Below are 22,061 nucleotides of genomic sequence, written 5' to 3' on the forward strand. Positions count from 1 at the left end.
AAAAAACCAACCAACCAACCAACCACAGGAATGCAACAGGCAGAGCAGAAGGCAACAGATGCGTCTCCTTCTCTAAACTAAGTCTTCAATGTAAAAGGATACCCCTTCCCACCCCCTGGCATGAGATTGTATTTACCATGTAAAATTTTAATGACTCTTAGCCTTCTAAGTCCACACATAAACATTCAGGTTGCTACGTTTTGACATTAAATGAGAGACTACTGATTGCCAATGTGTAGTCTAAAGTCTTCCGAAGTAGCATATATACTGTTAAAGTTGTGGCACCAAGCACTTGGGTTTTGCTAAGAAGTGTGTATAACAAACAAAGAAATACAACATTGAGGATTGAAGACAGCCTTGTTGCATGTATTTTACCAGTTCCTACAACTTGTAAATATGGGCCATTAACCTGCATTTTCTAATTAACTGGTTATACAGATTAAATATATTTTTACAGTTTAAAGCCTTTTCACTGAAAGGTGCGTAAGACAAACACTTGATAACCTAGTGCCCTGTGACTAGTAAAAATGCACAGGTATTTCCATGTACTGCAAGTTCTTAAATAGCTAAATTTGAAATAAAGTGTAGAAACACAGCAGATTGATGTTACTTGGGTTAGGCACTCCTCAATGCTGCACAAACTGTTTAAACCTTTCAGAAAAGTCACCTGTGTCCCAACCCTGAAAACAAGGACTGCCAGTAGCCAAGAAATTAAATTTAATGTTACAAAAGAAGGCATATCAAAATATCAAACTACACTTGCATGTGGCATTTGAACAAGTGAGTGCAAGGTTGAAGAAAAAGTTAAAACCTATGAAAAAATTTAGATTAAGGATTACAATACTAGATCAACTTTACACAGCTTGAATTTGCAGCTGTTCTTTGCTTTTAACTCCCTCCTGCCCAAATATATTGACTTCCTTCAAGAAAAGGAGTTCTCTTACACAAAATGTGTCATGTTTGTTTATATTATTCAGAACAAAACAGTTTTGCTGGCAGAGATTGTGGGTTCGCAGGGACATTTAAGCTTTCATTAAACTGGAAAGCAGTCAAGTCTTTGTGTCTACAAATTTTACATTTAATAGTTCCACAAATTTGGCAAAAGTTCATGATGACGTCTAGGATGTCTTCACCAAATCGTAGACATAAATATGGAAATCGTCATCAAACTTGATGAAATAGACAGATGGTTTGGCTTCAACTTGATGAATGACCATGCCAGTCCTTTTTGAGCCATCTTCTTTGGCATATTCCACTTGTTTGCCTACCAGGCTGTCCACAACTTCACCTGGTTCCCGTTCTGCAGGAGGTGAATCATCTGTAACACAAAAACCAGTACACTTTGGTAGACATTAATGGAATTTTTCAATATGAAAGACAACTGTAACTTCATATGAAACAATCAGAAGCTTTAAATACAGAGTACGTAGAAAATTACTTTTGTTCACACGAACACCTAATGATTGCCATGCTTCTAGAAAGTACAGTTGCAGAATAATTTTCAAGTAATACTGTCTTCAGTTTTATAGCAAACAAATACAGCATTTTCTTAGTAATGGTCACACCTGATGTGGCTTTTATTCTGGAAATCCTAAGCCTTTAAATTAATGTCTTTGTTCCAAGTTTGTGTTAAGATCCCTTACAGATTTCACCCAGATTTTCGTCTCAGTTCTGTGAGTTGTGAAATAACTCCCAAAGGAGAAAAAAAAACCCAAACCAACAGGGAATGAATGGATTGGCTTGTACTTACATATAAGATTCTTCCACAAATTTAAGAAGTTTCTCTTTCTTTTTTTTTTGTTTCAGTTCCTCTATAAACGCTGTACTGTTATACATACATATTATCCTCTTAATACCAGCTTTATGTAGAGAGTCTTCCTTGGCAAAGACGCAAGTTAAACTCTTAAATTTTCATTTAGAAGGAATTAATTTAGAAAGAATTATAGAAAATGCTTTTCCTGCACATGTCACTGCTGATAAAATATTTCAGCAGTTAACACAGATGTTCTTTGCTGTGCTATAACGTGTTAGTTGTGATACTTTAAAAAAAATAAAATTGAAGGGAGTAATAAACAAGATCTTTGTTTGTCAACTCTCCTGTCCATAAATAAACCACAGCCAAACATTAATATAAAAAGCTGCCACTTCCAGAAGAAAACAGTAACTGGCCTACTTACTCGAATCAGGCATAATGCGAAGGTCACCTTCTTTATAATCATCTAAGAGTTGGTACATGTACAAGACGGGATCTTTCTCATAGGTAATATAAAACCATGTGTTCATAATAGGAGCTCGAGCCAAAACCATCCCCCTCCACTCATCCTTTGAGCCATCTTCTGTCTCAAACATGTGTTCCACGGCTTTACCAATCATTGTGTCTGCCAGGTGGGCATCACTAATTCGAGATGAAGCTGAAATGACAGCATTTCATAAGTTCATTCAAAAGCACAGACATATGTCCTTGTGAAAAATAATCTTTACCCTGACTCATAAACGAATTTGATTGGAAGTTAGTCAATTCATATACAAAACAAACACTGTCTGTTCCAGAGAGTTTACTACTGAATAACTGCAGAACTTTTCTAAAGTTGTTAAAATAATGTCCTCGTTTGAAGTATAACAGAACCCATTTTCTGTTCACTCCCTACGATTAAACAATCATAATGCAAGGTAAAGGGAAATCAATCAAGGCCACAGCAGTGAAGAGTCTTGCTAGTTTATTTACCTAAACACTGGAGGGAGCAAGGCAGGCAGTGGAGAAGAGGAAGAGAGGCCAATCACAGAACAGTTCCATGAAGTTTTTATGAAACTTTGGGGTTTGGTTCCCCCTAATGCCACTCTAGAGACTGCTACTAATTGCTTTGCAGTCAGAAGAAGCAACAGCTTATTCTGTTTAGTAAATACTTGAGCAACCTGAAGCTTGCAGTTTGAAAAACCGACAGTTTCACAATCCAGTGGTAATTCTGAAAATCAAAAAGCCTTGCTACTAATCAAGCTATTTCACTTAGAAAATGCCTTTTGCGCCCATTATTAAAAGTACTTAGGCAAAGTACATGAAGAAAAATGTGACATTATTACTGTTAGGCACACAGAACAGACAACAGAGCTCAGAGGGCTTACAGTTCAAATTTTAATAGAAATATCAATGTTAACTTTACATATGGTTCTTAGGCATAAGACTAAACAAAAACCACAGAACGTACTGCATTCTACTTAAAGACAGAAGACAGCTCTGTACTCACTGGTATCATCAAATTTTTGTGGAATCAAGAAAATTTAAACAGAGTATTTAGATTACTTGACGTATAACAAAAATTAATTTGACTAATAACATTTAAGTGGTTAGATGTTATCTTGGGTGAAGTCTGGAGAGATTAGTGGAGAACATTTAATAGTAAATGTCAGCCTGTATGTATATGAATTTAGGAGAAAACCCCAAAACACTTACCAACTCTGTCTGGAAGAACTTCAAGTGCTGAAACTCTTTCATCTTTGTGCAGTTCTAGTCCATACACACAATCAAATCCATCATATTTTATAAGATAGAGAGAGGGATTTACAGGAACTTGATCAAGAACTGTGCCCTTCCATTGTGTTACAGGTCCACTCCCTTCTTTCCATCCATGCTGTATTCTGCAGCCTACAATATTTCTTCGTGGCTGAGAAATAGGTTTGCTTGGTCCCACATTGTTTCTATGCTTTCTGTACATAGATACAAATATAATATTAAACAAGTACATAAAAATTCAGAATTCTACTCCAGACAAGAGCTGTATGGTTTAAGATGTGCATAGTGCACCTCATTCAAATTAGGGTATAAAGCACATTACACTATACTGGAAAAAAGAAAAACAAACTGAAATAGAGTGAAACATTTTGATGTGCTTTATAAGGTCAGTTTCCTAATAGTCGTTTCTGAAATTAGTTTGCTTAAGCAAGAAGAACTATTTTAGCTCTCGCAACACTGAATGTCAAAAGTAAAACTCACCTGATCAGGTCTCAAAGCACAAAGTTACCTGCCAGTATTATAACTTTATTATCTTGTTGCTCTCTGCAGAATAATAAACACAACTTCTGTCCCAGGAGGAAGAAGTCAGTGGAAACATTACTGGTGGCTGACTAAAATTCTTCCAAGGCATTTGTTTTCCCTAACCTGTTTTTTCATCTGAATGAAATTTAGCTTCCTTCTGTATTTACAGATATTTTTTACCCCAAGTATTTTTAAAGGCACATGGTAGGAACGCTTCTCTAGCATTCCTTTGTAGTATATAAAAAGAAAAATGATATGAAATGGTAATGCCAATAGAAGGGATACACCTTGATGTGGAAAATAGATTTCATATACTTTTTTGTCCTTCCTCTGTTTTCATGGAAGTTGCATGGAAATTCCCTCTGGTGAGTAACAGTTGTTTTTCTGATCAACAGTCATGAAAGCTATTTGACAGTTTCAAATCACTAAAAGTGTTATTCACGTTTTCTTCTAGCCAGTTATTAAAAACACTAATTGACAATTTTGAGTACAAATGGAAGAAACTAAGAAACATTATGACAGTGCACTGGGGATATAATATTAATTTTTTATCTATTTTAGCATGTTACAATGCACTTACTCATTCCTAAAAAGATTATTTAGAGGGTTGCCTGATAAAAATTCTCATGAATGTCAACTAGTCACAAAATACATTTTTGGGTTACTACTTGTGGCATACCTCATTTAAATGGCAATAAAATATGCAAACCACTAGCATGCTTAAAAGCAGTATCTGAAAGAGAAAATCAATTGCAAAAAACAATACTCTTCCTTAGACTGGAGATAGTGACCAAAAAGAAATGTCTCCAGGAACCATGAACTCTCTCAGAGAAGTCCTTATATGATCAAAAAAAAAAGGCAAATAGCAATCATACCACTGAAATCCTGGAAGAAGACTTGCTGAATAATGCAGTTACTACATGGCACTGGAATGCACAGTGCCGAAGATGCAATCATAACTATTAAAAACAAGCTATACGAGTACTTCAGCAGCTTGTCCCCCTCCAGACTTTCACTACTTCCTGTGAAGATCTTAGTAGCAGGTTTTGCCAAATTTCACTTCTGTTATCATTTGACCTTTTCAGCAAAATCAAACTGCAGTTTCTGTATTCCTAACTTTGACAGTACAGATTATTATAGGAACTCCAACCTCTTCCAGTAAAGAGGCACTCTCCCACAAAGTTGGTTCTAATTTTACTCAGAAACTAGAATGCACTTTCAAATTCTAGTTCTTGCCCAAGTACATTTTTTTAATTGTAATAGTCTCAGTAAGAGTTTACTATTACAAAATGAGATCAGAGACCTGGTTCTTGGCACAGTAAAAATGAGGGGGTTTTGCATGCAATTAATTTATTTAGTTCTAATAAAACATAATTCCATTCTAAAGCAGAATAAAACCAACTGAAGATAAAAGAACTTAAAATAGATAAAACAATGTAAGTTTTAAACAATTTGTCTATGCTGCTAATCATCTCATTGTTGATAAAGGTAAAAATAACACTGTTCATGTTCAGCCTCACAGTCAATTTTGCTTTCTGCCCATAAAGCATAATCCACTTCACTGTTTAAATTGGAACAATTAAATGAAAAGTTTCCCACTCATTTTAAAAAATATGATGGAAAAAGACTACATAACTGAGTTCAAACTGGTAACCACCTTAAAAATGCCTCAGAGAGCAAAAAGCATTACAAATTTAATTACAAGTCAAGTACCTGCCAGGTGGACTTGCAGTTCAAATTTTTGTCTGAAGGCTACCGAACAGCCGTTCACTCTCATTTGCGGTGGTTCATATTATACGAAATGAGATTTTCAAACTAGTAATTTACCAAGGAAAACCTACTTCCTCTTGCATCTGAACATGGGGTAAGAAAGCAGGGACAGGTTTCTAACTATCAATAAATAATAGTTACGCATACACTTCCATGTAAGACAACCAAGTAACCAACTCAAACCTCTCGTCTCCTCAACAGTGTGTTATTTCTGTGATACACTAAGTAATACTAATACATGTAAGCTTCTATGTTGCTATACCCAGAAGGCCCAACAAATATTTTTTTCCTTCTGTTTCATTAGAATTATCTTAAAACTTCCACAAAGATTTGCTCTTGAAGATTGGGTTTTCTTAGACCTGTAAAACATGGAGCCAGTAAAACTAGAAAACAGCAAGTCTTGGAAATAGTTCTTGACACATCAGACACACCCTTATTGTAAATGGCCTCTCCTGTCCCCAAAAGTTTCAAATCCTCTTCCTTATCTTGAAGGCAGAAGCTGTTAAGTAAAAGCTATTTATGTGAAAAGGTTTCTTTATCAGAACCAGATACTTCAGAAACTTTCTAGAGACTACACAGGCAGAAATAATTCTTCCCAGATTTTTAAGTTGTATTTAAATGGCCCTCACAGAAACTTTCATTTGGGAAAACCAATGTAGTACAGAACTGCAAAGGGCTGGTAGCAGAAAAACCAACCAGGGTTGTGCTTAAAAGACAAACTAGCATTTATAAAAAGAAGAATGGCAATTCCCAATAACCTATCAATATCCATTTAGGTTTGGTTATTGATATTTTTTTTTCTTATCATCCCATCTTGGAAAAACACCACAGGGTAGAACTAAGGAAAAAAACAGAAGGCTGAAAGAAAACCATACTCCTCCGATGTGTAAAGAAAAGCACAACTGTGAAAGTCAAAAGGAAAACTATAAAACAATATAAATGCAGTACAGCAGCAATGTTCAGTACCATTTCAAGTCTTTCATGGTGCCAAGCAGAAAAGTTATTAAAAACAGGACCCTAAACTTACTACAACTGTGATCTTATTACAGACTATCATTAATAGCAGAATGGTCATGACAGAATTGTTATCAACTGCTCTTCAAAATATTCAGACTATGAGGCACATTAGTTGAGGCAAAAGTTTTAAATTACTTTCTGCACTGCCTGCAAACCCGTCATACAGTTGTTAATTTCATCTTCAGATGCTGCAGGAATCAAGATTACATGTTAGCTTAAAGCAGGATCAGAAATTCAAAATGGTTAAGTTCACCTTAGTTTAATTGCAGGCATAACCTGCACCTCAAAGTCCTTCAATTGCCAACTACAAGAAACCTGGAGAGCCTATGAAGAAAGGATTGGTTGATACTTACACTATTTCTTGTACTCTTTCCTTATGCACCAAGGGCGGAAAGAATGAGATCTGGGAGATTACTGACTAATCTGATGCCAGCGAGTTCAGCTTCGTATATGCAGAGATCACCACTACTCATTGACAGAGCACTTGGAAGAACTGCCCTATAACCACGGGAACCCTTTCCAAAAGGCTTAACACTTAACTACCACTAAGAGTTCAGAAGACTCATCCACACTGCTCATTCTGTCACATCCTCAATTACTGAGTCATGCCCTGTTCCATCCTCTTGGCGCCTTCCTCTGCCACAAACCTTCTGAAGCTAGTTTAAAATCTCCTCAATGGCCTTCGAGTGCGAGTAGGCTTGTTCCTCTTTTTCTTTAAATGAGCAATAACTAAATAAATAACTAAATCAGTGACAAAGTATACATTACTAACTCATAGTCTACCGTTAACAGCTCAGAGTAGTATCAGCATACATTACACGGTGATTCATATCCTACTTGTTCATGGTAAAACTACTATGGTCTACTGTTCTGCCTCATTCTCAGAGAAGTCAGTGAGCAGCACACAAGAAACAATCTTGGTTTGGTACAAAAAACCTTAGCTAAATAATTAATAAACAATTGAACTAGGCTAAATTAACATAAAACTAAGGTGGATGCTTAAGTTAAGTGCTTCAAAATCATGTCACTTAGGATCAAAACTTCTTATGCCCCATAAAAGCCTTTATGCTAACAAATTTACAGCCTATTTTGGTATTTAAATAAGTGTATATCACCACAACAATAAAGACAAATCTAGCCACCCTCAAGTACAAAAGGCAACCCACCTCTGATAGTCTTCCCATCATATACTCCTTTCTCTGAGCGGTTGAAAAAGAACAAGAGAAATTAAGTTTTAACCAACTCTACCTGCCCCTAGACAAATAAATGTTTCTCTTTGCCTTCTATGAAGATAGACAAAAATGGATAATGATGAGCTGGTGGAAAAGATTAGAGTAGTTTTACATCAGGTGTTGTCTCTGGGAAACAGTTAACACTGTTAGCAGTGATTAACTATTTTAATTGTAGAAAATACACCTGCCAAACAAATTGATTTTGATTGATGCACTGCTATACGACTTTACACTTAAAATACAACCAGGAACATTTTAATAAGTTTACTTATTAACACTTACCCAGCTTAGATTTCTCCCACCAGAGATGTAGCCAGATACAATATCTCACTCTTTGACACTAAGACAAATTATGCCCAGAACATTACCTCTATTTTCACACAGTTACTCACCAATGATCAGCTTCTACCATTTAAAAATGTTGTAGAGGGAAAAATACATGCCATGTATGTGGAGGATAAGCAGCTATCCTTCACACACAAATAGCAGATTCTTTACAGAAGTATTTCAGTATATTCTATACTTTAGAAAGGTGAAAAATCCTTTTCAAAACTATAGTTGCAGTGAATGCATGATAAGGTATTTCTAAGATCATTTCCAGACTGAGTTATCAGTAAGCGTGCTTTTTGGTTTTTATTGGCCTGGTGACAATGCATTACCTCTGTGCCAGAGAACAGAGATCCTACAGTATGTGTGGCTAATTTCTGGCTCGCAACTCCTTCTGTCTGAATTCCAGAAAGAGTTACAAAATTGCATTCAAGGATAATTTTGTACTAATAGTCAAAATGATGTTTAAAACTTGTGGGGTATTCTTTCTTACCACCCTCCTGAAAGAATGAAAAGTCTGACTCTACACACATATACCGACTGACTATTATTTCACGTGATTTTCGAGAACAAAGTGAGTGGAACAATACTAGATATATTTCTAGAACAGTACTTCCAGTTACTGAGAGCTATACCTCAGTAAAAATATTAACAACTTACTTGTGGGAAGTTCTCTTCTTCATCATGCTGGCAGACACTCCTGCATGACCTACAACATAAATGATGATGGAATTACTGAAAAATAAAGCCTGTATACAATGCCAAAAAAGCCTTCTGATACAAGTCTTCCTTGTAAATTCCTTCCTGAATGTAAAGAATACAAACACTTCACATTATGACTGATCATTAAACTGCTACAATGGGAGAACACTGCAGACAGACACAGGCTACATGCCTGTGAAGCTCAGGGACATGAGGAGTGACTGACCACAACTATTAAAAAGAAAGCAGAACTTAACACAACAGGGGCCTGTGAGATCTTTGTTCTACAAAAATGGCTGTAACTGTTGAAATAATCAATCAGCTACAACAGTTAAGTGCATCAAATGGCAGCGTAACTTTTCATCCTTGAGTTAATCAAAAGGGTGAAAATACACGTCTTCCTGAGTTAGCCAGACCAGCACTGGGGAATTATATACACATCTCAGTCTAAAAGAGCTTACAAAAACACCCAATAAACAAGAAGAGTTTTGAGAAAAGCAACAGGCCTAAGCTGACTTCAACCCATGCATTCCTTCCCAGCAACTGGGGACACCCAGCGCGGTGATGGCGAGCATGTTGTAGAAACCAGTAAACAGAATCACATTTGTATTGAGATGCAATTATATATTACAATTACTATATTCTGCTAAGTACCAGTGATTTTATGGTTGTAACATTCTGCTAAATCTAAAACTAGTACAATGTCAAAAAAAACTTTTTAAAAGAAAGGCATTAAAACATTAAACCCTCCTTGTGTACACCATGTGTAAGAGAACGTCGTCAGGACAGCAGTGGACTCTTGACACTAACTCGCACCACGGTGTTGATAGTCTGTGGCATGATAGGATGAATGTTATTTACTAACAATTCAATAATACTGGGAATTCTGATTTCACAATTTAGTCATAAAAGTGTAGGACAGGTGATTTGCATTGTAGGTAAGGAAGAGTAGTGAAAAGATTGTCTGCAGACAAGGCCCCTTACTCTTTAGAAGGTGTAAAACATTGTGAGTGCTGAGAAAGGCAGGTAAAAGCTAGCTGACAAATTTGAAAAAGAGGAATGGAGAAATCCTAAGCAGGATTTTTCATGGATATAAGAATGTTGCACTTATCCCAGTGATATTTTGGGGTGAATATGAAAAATTGAAAGCTTCTACTAAGCTGGAGAAGGGAAAGCAGGCTCATGCTCGTTGTTGAGAAAGCTATCTGTGAATAGTAGTGAAGAAGTCAGCAGAGCAGATATGCAAGGACAAGATGACAGTGGTAGAAAAAAGAGTTACAAAAGAGAACATGATATATAAAAGGTGATGTGGACAGTTGGAAAAACTAAAATAAATTCTCAGAATGAGAACCACAGTCTCAGAACACATCCAACGCCCACCTGTGTAGGGATCATTTACTAAGGTCAACTCAAATAGACCTTGTTAAAGTGAAGGCTGCTATGTATGCTGAGGATGACAAATGGCCAGGAGATGCCTGGCTTGACTCTGATTCTCCCAGTCTTATCATTGTACTGGTTTTGGCTGGGATAAAGTTACATTTCTTTACAGTAGCTTCTATGGGGTTATATTGTGGATTTGTGCTGAAAACAGTGTTAATAACACGGATGTTTTAGCTATTGCTGAGAAGTGCTTACACAGCATCAAGGCCTTCTGTTCCTCAGACTGCCCCACCAGCGAGTAGGCTGGGGGTGCACAAGAAGTTTGGAGGGGACACAGGTGGGACAGCTGACCCCAACTAACCAAAGGGATATCCCAGACCATATGAAGCCATGCTCAGCAACAAAACTGGCGGGGGAGGTTGGCAGGGCAGGGTGAGCTGCTCAGGGACTGGCTGGGCATCGGTCAGCTGGTGGTGAACAATTGTTTTAATTTGCATCACTTGTCTTTCTTGGGTTTTATTTTCCTCTTATCAGTTATTTTTTCCTATTTTCCTTAATTTTTAAAAAAATTATTATTATAGCCTTTTTAATTATTAAACTGCTTTTATCTCAATCCATGAGGGTTTTTTGCTCCTCACTTTTACCCCACTGGGGGTGGGGGGAGCAGCTGTGTGGTGCTTAGCTGCCAGCTGGAGTTAAACCACAACACTCATGATGATTATTCATATGATCCAGGAAAAGAATGTAACTTTAAAATGGCTACTCCTATGATGAAAATTGAGCAAACACCAGATGCATCCCCTTGCGAGATGTTTTACCTTCTTACAAGTTAGTTAATTGATCTCCAAACTAAATTTTCAGCTAAACCAGGAGTTATACCCCCAGAATGGATGACCGATTTATGGGGAAAAGGAGCAAATCAGAATACCCTCACCATGGAGGAGGTTCAAGGTTTAGTAAAAAGGACTGGGGATTCTCCTACAAACCCTGCACTGCAACACACAGACTCACCGTGGGGCTGTACTGTCTGCTGGGCCAGGCACCTCCTGCCAGCTGTTGGGGAGGGACAGCGGGCGGGCAAGGGAGATGCTGGTGGGAGAATACTCAGGAATTGCAAATCACCATGTTGAATCTGCCATCTCAGACAAGCTGGACAGATCTGAGCCTGTACGTCAGGACAGGCAGCCACCAAGTCTCCTGGGCATTGCAGCGCAGAGAAGCTTGCTCAGTCATGGGCCAGCCAAATGGGTTTTTACAGGGCTCAGGACAAAAGGCAGTGCAAGGTGGCTCACATCATCAAAAGGCCACTGTGACAGCCACTGTCGCAGTGCGATTGCTATACTATGGTTATGTTGTGATTTCAGTATACTGCTCTGCTAAATCAAAATGCCATGTAATGTCAAACATCTTCAACTGGTATTAAAACATCAAACCCTCCTTGCCTGCAATATCTAAAATAACCTGGTCAGAGTGCTGGACTGACACAGGTGTAATTAACGTCTCAGCTATGGATGCTTAAATTAACACCTACAGAGAAATACTTCAGTTTCTCTATAGGTCTAAAGAAACCAATTCTTCTAAATTTAGCACTATGTGCGTGTCCCAAGCATAGCTTTGGAATATGTATGTTGAAAACTTTCATGATAGTAGCAGGGTCACAAAAGAGTCAAGTACTAAAAGTACACTTCACATTTAAAGTCTTCATAAATATTTTCATCTTTGCTTTTCCATGTGAAAAATTAAAGAGGACATATACAAAGTTACAGAAGCGGTAGAATTAAAATAATGCTGCATTTTATGTTTACAATACTCAAGCTCGTATAAAATTGTAAGGAACCTGCATTTCAAGTTGTAATGACATCTGAAATGCCTTGGTTTCAAAAATTAAGTCTTATATGCCAGTTTTTAAAATAAAGATCCTATTTACAATTTTTGACTGTTATAAAACAGAATAATTAAACTGCATATTCATAAGAATTATTAGCTGGAAATCAAAAAACAGTATAACAAAAAGTTTGATTAGAAACCCAAAAGATTCTGGGCCTTGACTACAACCACTAAACAAACTTACTGATCATACTGTCAGCTACCTCTTCTGTATATGCAGTGATTGCACTTTAATAATACATAATATAATAACACAAGTTTTATTACAAACATGGTGGTGTTTTATTAAAAATAAAATACTTAGAAAAAGCAATCTGTTCTAATAAAGTAGAGGAACAGCATCATCAGAACATGACCACATGCATTTTATGTTTTACATTACTGGCTGATGAGACAAAGTAAGATCTTGGCTAAATCAGTTCAAGTAGTTAAACACACTACAGAAATAACACCCACATATTCTGCAGAATGGTTTGGCACAAAGTTTGCTTTCTGTCCTCTGCTCAAGGACTCTGAACCTTTGCATAAGAAGGCAAGTCCAGAGCATTTAGTCTTCCAAAGTGGAGAACAGGAACTCTAGATGTACACAGAAAGAAGATTTATGACAGAAGCTGCAATAAACACAAAGGAAAAGCTATGCAGACCTCTGGGAGCAGCTGTTCGCCCTGTTCACTAATTTCTCACCTCGGGAACCTCATATTTTTGACAGGGTTCAACCTGATCATTTATGTAGTGAGCTCTAAACCAAAGCCGACTAAGATGACTAAGCGCCGTTCAGCTTTTTATGTCAGTCAGTATCTTAAGATAGCTCCCAGTTTAATACACAAACTTATGGCATTTGGATGTTTAATATAAATATAAGAAGCTTTCAGGAAGATAGGATAGCAAGTATTTGAAGATCCTAGGACAAACCCACTCTTGTACTGACTACAAGCCAGAATTCACCTTTGTATTTTGCACTGTCTGAATTCAGTAATGTCTCATGGAAATGCAAATTCCTTTTAAAGACATGTCAAGTTACACTATTGAATTGTGTAGTACTTCACTTGGTTAGACAGTTGCAGAAATTGTAGCAAGAGTTCACTGAATCATCAACAGTTCTGTGCCCTACAGCAGCTCTAAATAGGGGGATGGAACAGCACAGAATCCTTACATTTGGCATATTCTAGTAATAAGGTCAAAATCAGAATTATCTGATAAATCTGCCTGCCTGAATCTTTCTTCAACCAGGATAATTTCGTCAGCAATATTTTTTCCCCTGCTACTGGAAAGCTGCAAGGACTCTACAAGCTACTCATAAGGCAAAAGTTTAATAACATCCAGAGTTTGGAGTTGTAGATAAACTTCAGAGAGGAGGATGGCACAGAGAGAGGTAAGTGGTCAAGACGTCAACAGTACTGCTTTATTATTTATCACTTGGGATAACACCTTCCTTACTCCTAAAATAGTACACCTATAATCCTTGCAGTCTTCAGTGAGGATAAAAAAGCGGTTCAGGCACATGTAACAGTAGGACACCTTGATGTAGCAGCTGCATTATTAATCACACACACATGCACCCTCCCCCACCACACCCACAAACTTCACTGCCTGCTTTGCTTTCAGGCACCGAAAAAAAGGATGATGTCCAGGTAACACGGTAGTAATGTACCAGAACTGTTTCAAACTGCTTTTCCTTCCATTTATTATCAAAAGTATCTAAAACAAAGTAATGCTTTAAAGTAACTGCTAAAACAATTACAGACATTATTTACAAAAATAATAATAATAAAAATCAAGCAAATGAAGTTTTTATATCTTAGGAAACTAGTTCCACACTTGAAGACCATGCATTACATAATGCTGTAACCCTCAAACTTGCATCAATAAGAAGTACACACTTCTGTTTAACAGCAGCATGTGAAAGACCACTTCCCTAATAAGAGTTTACAGTAAAGTCCAGCGATGGCACAAAAAGACAGTATGTTCCAACAGACATAAGCACCAGTAGTGAAAATATAAAAGTACACTGAACAGCCCCTGTCACACAGAGGAATAGCTATAGACACCAAAGCACCTCTACAACTATTAACTCTTCATTGCAAAATATCACCTGACCCATGCCAAGATGAAACATTTGTTTCAAGCAGCTAATGTGAGACAGTCTTTGAATGACTGCAAAAACTAATCTTTTGAAGTGGGAAAACCCATTATAACTAATAAAAATATTTAGAAACACTGTTCAGTTTTTCTTTTCCCTAGAAATAAAGCTACCACTTATCTTTATATGGTGTCGTGGTTTAACCCCAGCTGGCAATCAAACACTACACAGCCGCTCCCTCACACTACCCCCTTCTCCCTGCCACCCCCCACCCCCGGATGTTGGGGAAGAGAACTGGATGGGTAAAAGTGAGAAAATTTGTGAGCTGAGATAAGAACAGCTTAACAATTGGAATAAAATGCTAATACTACTACTAATAATTGTAATGAAAAGGAAAATAAGATAAATAAAACCCAAGAAAGACAACTGATGCAAACAAAAACCTGCTGCTCACCAACAACAGATCAATGCCCAGTGGCCCCCCAGCTAACTTTCCACCTAGTTTGTATGCTCAGTGTGACGTCATATGATATGGAATATGCCTTTGATCAGTTGAGGTCAGCTGTCCCAGCTGCGCCCCCTCCCAACTTCCTGTGTTCCTCCAACATACTTGCTGGTGGGGCAGTCTGAGAAGCAGAAAAGGCCTTGATGTTGTGTAAGCACTACTGAGATAACTAAAACATCCCTGTGTTATCAATGTTGTTTCCAGCACAAATCGAAGCATAGCCCCATACTAGCTACTATGAAGAAAATTAACTCTACCCCAGATAAAACCAGCACATGCTCCACCTCTTATTCCATACCATGCTCACGACCCCCACTATCCAATACATCCTTATTAACCACCCACCCCACCCCGCTTCCTATTCTTTGATACAATAGACAGATTTCATTCCCTTAGTCTATGGACCATCCCTGTGAAATGTCTGTAAAACGTGCATAAATGTCCACAAAATGTCCACTGCGTCCATGACTTTGGGCTCCATCTGCTATGGTGACCACCCAGGACAGGACAGGTGGTGTGTTGCGTGGAGATACTGAGCAGCAAAGCCAGCTCAGGTTAGTTCACTGCTACACTTGCACTGCTTCTTGTAAGGCTTGTTCTCCATTGGGCCAGGTGGTTCCTGCTATCATGGGTTACAACAATTTAAAGGTATGTCCACTACAGTCTCCACCCCTGGTCCTTTTGGGCCAGATTATAGGGTTTAACATTGCAATAAACTCCTCTCCTTGCTCCTAGCCTGGCTAGTAACAAGGGGTTCCTGCTGTAATTTCCTGTGAATTCCTGTAACATGCAACTCAAATCATAGATTATTTTCACCCAGGGTTAAATCACCTTAAGGTACTGTTGTTGTTTAGCCCCAGTGAGCAACAAAGACCCACACTTGCTCTGGCTGGGATGCCGGGGGGAGTATCAGAAGAAAAAGGCAAAACCTGTGCGTTGGGATAAAGATAGTTTAACAGAACAGCAAAGGAAGCACAAAACAACACCACTACTGATAAAGGAATATACAAAAACAATTAATGTACAATTTAACTGCTCACTGACCGGAAACCAAAATGCCCAGCCTGCTCCTGAGCAGCAACTCCTGGCACACAGGCCCCCTCCGCCAGCTCCCTAGCAAGCTACTGGGCATGACATCACATGATGTCACAAAAGATCCACAGACCCTTTGGCTAGTCTGGGCTGTGTCCTGTCCCACCTTCTTGTGAAAATTAACCCATTCCCACTGGAAACAGCACAGTCCCAGCTGTGTCCAGTCCTGGCTTCTTGTGAAAATTAACCCTATCCCCACCGGAACCAGGACATTATCCACCCCTTGTTCTACACTGTCCATGTCATGTCCAGATCTTACACTTTCCAATTAATGACCACTGCTTTTCCCTGTCTGAGCAGTATCTCTCTCTCCATAGAGGTATCACCCCCTTAGTCTACAGGCCATCCCTCTAACATGTCCATTGAGTTCATTTAATCCATGACTTTAGGCTCATCTGTCATAACAGCCTCTCAGGGCAGGCAATATGGTGTGTGGTGTTGGACTGTTGCATGCTGTATCCAGAGATCATGACTGCTGTATCTGGCATGGCCCATCCCCACAGTCCATGGGTTGAAGATGTTGATCTGAAGGAAGTTGCTGGGTGCCAGTTGCTGAAGCCAGTTCTGGTCCCATCACCACCGCACTTTACTCTGTTTTCAAGGTTCATTCTTGATTAGTTTGGATGAATCTTACTGTAGTACCATTGATATGCCATACAGCAATAGTAGTAGTGATGACAAAGTGGCATGGTTACCTAGCAATTAACATCATACATTTTGATTTATTGGCTATTCTCACCCAAAATCAGATCCCCATGAGGTATACATCAAACTTCCCCATCCTTCTGCATCACCCACCAAGTGCACTCAGGCCCCTGAGCAAAAGCAATCCTGCAGATGGGTTTGGCTTTGCCTGAGGCAGGACTAACCCAGACTGTATTCCCTAACATATTCTCCATATGCTCTATGGAGACTTTATCCCCTTCAGCAGTACAGGGAAGTTTTGATTGGGCAGGCCAGCTTGACTGGTAGATCCCCTGGTGTTAACTAACCAAGTAGCTTTTGCTAAATGTGTATCTGAATATTCTAAGGTCCCACCACCCACTGCTTTCAGTGTAGTTTTTAGCAGCCCATTGTATCGTTTGATCTTCCCAGAGGCTGCCGCATGACAGAGTATGTGACATTGCCCACTCAGTGCCATGACCCAGAGTGACATGCCCACTTAATACCACCCTCTTTGGCCCAGGTGTCTAAGATGTTCTTGTCAAAATGAATCCCATTGTCTGACTCAATTCCTTCTGGGGTGCCATGTTACCACAAGACCCGCTTCTCAAGGCCCAGGACAGTGTTCTGGGTGGTGGCATGGGATATGTTTCCAACCATCTGGTGGTTCCTTCCACCACTGAAAGCACATGGCACTTACCTTCGTGGATTTGTGGGAGTGTGATACAGTCAATTTGCCAGGTCTCCCTGCATTTATATTTCAGCCATTGTCCTCCATACCAAAGAGGTTGTAACCTCTTGGTTTGCTTGACTGCAGCACATTTTTCACATTCACGGATAACCTGTGCAATAGTGTCCATGGCCAAGTCCACCCCTCGGTCACGAGCCCAGCAATGTTGCCATATGCCATAGCCCATCTATATGCTGCATCTCTTCCTTGATGGCCTGAGATGTTATGGGCCCACCAAGCTACAAATCATTCACCCTTATGTTGCCAGTCCAGATCCACATGAGCCACTTCAATCTGGGCAGCCTGATCCACCTGCTGGTTGTTCTGATGTTCTCAGTGGCCTGATTCTTGGGTACATGGGCATCTAGACAACATATTTTTACAAGCAACTTCTCTAGCCAGGCAGCACTATCTTGCCACAATGGCGTAGCCCAGATGGATTTGTCTCCGCACTTTGAGTTGCTCTGCTTCCATTGCTGTAACACCCCTCACAGGGCATTTAGCACCACCCATGAGTCAATACAGAGTTAGACTACTGGCTTCTTTTCTTGACCTGCAACATCTAAAGCCAGCTGGGTGGCCTTCACTTCTGGCTCTTTCACCTTCTCCTTCAGCGGCTTCTGCGACTTGTTGTATAGGACTCCATACAGCAGCATTCCACCTTCAGTGACCTTCCACAATGTGACAGGACCCATCAGTGAACAGGGCGTATTTTTTCTCATTTTCTAGCAGTTTATTATACAGTGAGGGCTCTTGAGCATGCATCACCTCCTCTGCTGGTGATATTCCGAAATCTTTGCCTTCTGGCCAGTCCCTGATCACTTCCAAGATTCCTGGGTGACTGGGGTTTCCCATTTGAGCTTGTTATATGATCAGTGCGACTCACTTACTCCACATAGCATCAGCTGCATGATGTGTGGCAGGGATCATTTTTTTGAACATCCAGCCCAGCACCGTCAGTCAGGGGGCTAAGAGGAGCTGTGCTTCCGAAGCAGCTCGGACCCCTTCATATGCTGCCAATATCTTTTTCAGTTGGAGTATAGCGAGCTTCGGATCCTCTGTATCCGCGACTACAAAACTATTTCCTGTTTAATTCATTCAAAGGCTTGTTATTGCTCAGGGCCCCATTTAAAATTGTTCTGCTTCTAGGTCACTTGATAGAAAGCTCACTTGATAGAGAGCTCACAATCAGACTGTAATTTGGAATATGCATCCTCCAAAAACCCACAAGACCTAAGAAAGCTTTTGTTTCCTTCTTGATAGTCAGTGGAGACATAGCTGCTATTTTGTTAATCATATCCCATTGGGATCTCATGATGTCCATCATGCAATTTTATTCCTAAAAACTGGATCTCCTATGTAGGTCCTTTGACCGTACTTCATTTTATGGCAAAACTGGCTTTCAGAAGGATTTGAACTATTTTATTTAATTCCTCAAGAACTTTCTCTGCTATATTGCCCTATTTAATGGCATTGATGTACTGTAGGTGTTCTGGAGCTTCACCCTGTTCCAGTGCAGTCTGGATCAGTCCATGGCAAATGGTGGGGTTGTGTTTCCACCCCTGTGGCAGTCGATTCCAGGTGTACAGGACATCCCTCCAAGTGAACGCAAACTGTGGCCTGCATTCTGCCGCCAAAGGGACTGAGAAAAACGCATTAGTTATATCAATTATGGCAAACCACTTGGCTGTTTTTGATGCAGTTCCTATTGCAGGTCTACCATGTCCGTCACAGCAGCACTCAGCAGTGGTGTGATTTCATTCAGACCATGATAGTCCCCTGTTAGCCTCCACTCTCCATTAGATTTTCTCACTGGCCATATGGGACTATTAAAGGGTGAGCAAGTCTTGCTGATCACTCCTAGGTTCTCTGTTTGATGAATCAGCTGATGGATGGGAATCAGAGGGTCTTGGTTAGTGCAATATTGCTGCTGATGCACCATTGTGGCAGCAATCGGCACCTGTTGTTCTTTGACCCTCAACAACCCTACCACAGAAGGGTCCTCCAAGAGACCAGGCAAGGTAGACAGCTGTTTAACTTCGTCCTTCTCCAAGGCAGCTATGCCAAAAGCTCACCATTATCCTTTTGGGTCCTTGAAATACCTTCTCCTAAGGTAGTCTATGCCAACGATGCACAGGGCCTCTGGGCCAGTCACAAGTGCTTTTGCCACTCATTCCCAGTTAGGCTCACTTCAGCTTCCAAAACAATCAACTGTTGGGATCCCACTGTCAGTCCAGAAATACAAATGGGTTCTGACTCTCTATAACTTGATGGTATTAGAGTACACTGTGCACTGGTGTCCACTAGAGCCTTATACTCTTGTGGATCAGACATGCCAGGCCATCGAATCCCCATCGTCCAATAAACCAGGTTGTTCCTTTCCCCCACCTGGCTGGTGGCAGGGCCCCTCTAATCCTGGCCATAGTATTTGTTACTGACTTCTTGCAAAAATTACTTGGAAGTCCCTTCAAGAGGGCCAGAAGTAAGATCAGGCCTTTCACTCTGTCTGGGAAACTGCCTGCTGGAAACTGAAGTGGCACTTTTCCTGGAGGGATTCCCCTTTCCGTTTGTTCTTCCTTGCAACTCATGTACTCATGCCTCTAGGGTCATGGCAGGTTGTCCATCACACCTCCCCATGTCCTGTCCATGGTCACACAGGTAAAACCACAGGGTGCCTCGTGGTGTGTACGCCCTATACTCTCTTGAGCAGAGAAACGTTTACTACCAATAGCTGAGATACTAGCCCGTACAGCTGGGGAGTAGGACATATTCTCTTTGAGTTACTGGACCTTTTGGGACAGTTCCTCCACAGCCGAGATAAGGGAGGAACAGAGATTTTCTTCGTATCATTGAAGTCAGCCAGCCACCTCATCCACCACTGGTGCCTCTTTGCCATTCCATTCCATCACTGCCCATGAGTTGGCACACGATGATGGTGCACTCCATTCAAACTCCCGCCACATGGGCTTTGTGCATTGGACTTGATCAGGATCTGTGGGCAACTGAGCATGGTCTGCATCATAATAAAACATCTCCTGCATGGCTAATTCCCTCAGGTACTGGATGCCTCTCTCCGTGGTGGTCCAAGTGCCTGGATGACATACAACATCTTCACTGAAGGGGTACCTTTCCCTCATGCCTGACAGGAGTTGCCTCCAGAGGCTGAGGGCTCGTGTCTTTTTCCCAATCGCCTTGTCAATGCCCGCTTCCCTAGACAGGTATCCCAGCTGCTTGGCTTCCCTGCCTTCTAATTCCAATCTACTGGCCCGTTATCCCAGCATCGGAGCAGCCAGGTGACAATGTGCTCACCCAGAAGTTGGCTGAAATCTTTTTGCATATCTTGCAGCTCACTCAGGATTAGGTGATTAGTTCTGGTTCTGCCTCCACCTCCTGTTCCCATGGTGGCCCCTTGTTCATCATCATCCCTTACTAAGCAAACTGATTTCTTGGTATATTTCTTCTTCTGTATAGGGGCAACTTATATCAGGACGGGTTGGTTTCCCGGTCCAGCTGCAGCGCCTGTCATGGGGGCTGGAGTAGCCGCAGTGTCTGTCATGGAGGGTGAAGCAGTGTCTGTCAATCTGGTTTCCCTCTCTTTCCTCTGAGAATGCTGCATAAAAGCAAGCAGCATTTGGTAGTTACTGGCCAGGGCCCAGCACAGTGTGGTAAGGTGTGCCTATCTGGATGACCCACAGCATTTTTCTTTGAAATATTCTGTCACTTCATTAGGGTCCTGTAGTTGTTCAGGAGTGAAGTTCCAAACCATGGAAGGTGAGAAGTTCTTTAGATACCTGCTCATATTGTCCCACATGCCAGGTCACCCATGACTATCTAGTCTTGGGGAAGATCTCTGGGAGGTAGTCTTAAATAGTTGTTTAACCCTAAACAAGACCCAAAACACATTCGGGAGACATAGCAATAAGAACACGCTGGTTTGAACATCCCAAGGATATTAAAATTTCTCAAAAGCTGTTGTACCTGGCCCAAAAGAGAAAAGGGAGGTGAAGGAGTGAGGTAAAGTATCTCCCCCTCTCCCCCCTTTTCCCCATAGATTGCATGCAATTATTAATACACTCCAAGAGATGGTGCCTGAGGTACAGGCAGGACAGCAATACTACACAAACATACCAACTTAAACTCACGGACAACGAAATGATAATCTTGATCCCTCTCCCAGAGGTGATAAACAGCACTGTGGGGAGTACACAGAGCATATAAGAATTTACGTAACACAACAATGTGAACAAACAAAGCAACATAGTGACCAGCAACTATTTAACTAATATGATAAATGTATGTAACAAATTTGTTTTAACACACTCTAGTAATATGTGTCATTATTTCAACCCTTTCAGCACCACGTTGGGTGCCAAAAAAGACTGTCCTGGGATAAGCTGACAACCAAGCATCACGCAGCCACTCTCTTATTTCCCCCGCAAACGGATGGGAAGGAAAGAGAATTGGAGGGGCAAAATTGAGAGAATTTGAGATAAGGACAGTTTACTAGTTGAAATAAAATACTGATATTAATAATATTAATAATAGCAGTAAATTGTAATGAAAAGGAAAATAATACTAGCTACTATAAAGAAAATTAAATCTAAGCCAGCCAAAACCAGCACATATGAAAGAAATCGGCTCTGCAG

At 40.2% G+C, this 22,061-nt stretch overlaps 1 protein-coding gene across 1 annotated transcript in view; it reads right to left on the bottom strand.

Annotated features, from left to right (window-relative positions):
* Positions 1 to 203: 203 nt before the first annotated feature.
* SPIN1 (spindlin 1) overlaps positions 204 to 22,061 on the bottom strand; it is a 27,869-nt gene continuing 6,011 nt past the window's right edge. The window contains exons 2-5 of the mRNA XM_009885666.1: positions 9,037 to 9,085; positions 3,449 to 3,702; positions 2,178 to 2,411; positions 204 to 1,318 (exon numbers count right to left, since the gene is read on the bottom strand). Coding sequence (XP_009883968.1) covers positions 1,119 to 1,318; positions 2,178 to 2,411; positions 3,449 to 3,702; positions 9,037 to 9,085 — 737 coding nt within the window. The 3' untranslated portion in view covers positions 204 to 1,118. The remainder of the gene's footprint in view (positions 1,319 to 2,177; positions 2,412 to 3,448; positions 3,703 to 9,036; positions 9,086 to 22,061) is intronic.

Source organism: Charadrius vociferus, unplaced genomic scaffold (assembly GCF_000708025.1).
Source record: "Charadrius vociferus isolate BGI_N301 unplaced genomic scaffold, ASM70802v2 scaffold305, whole genome shotgun sequence".
Classification (NCBI taxonomy): domain Eukaryota; kingdom Metazoa; phylum Chordata; class Aves; order Charadriiformes; family Charadriidae; genus Charadrius; species Charadrius vociferus.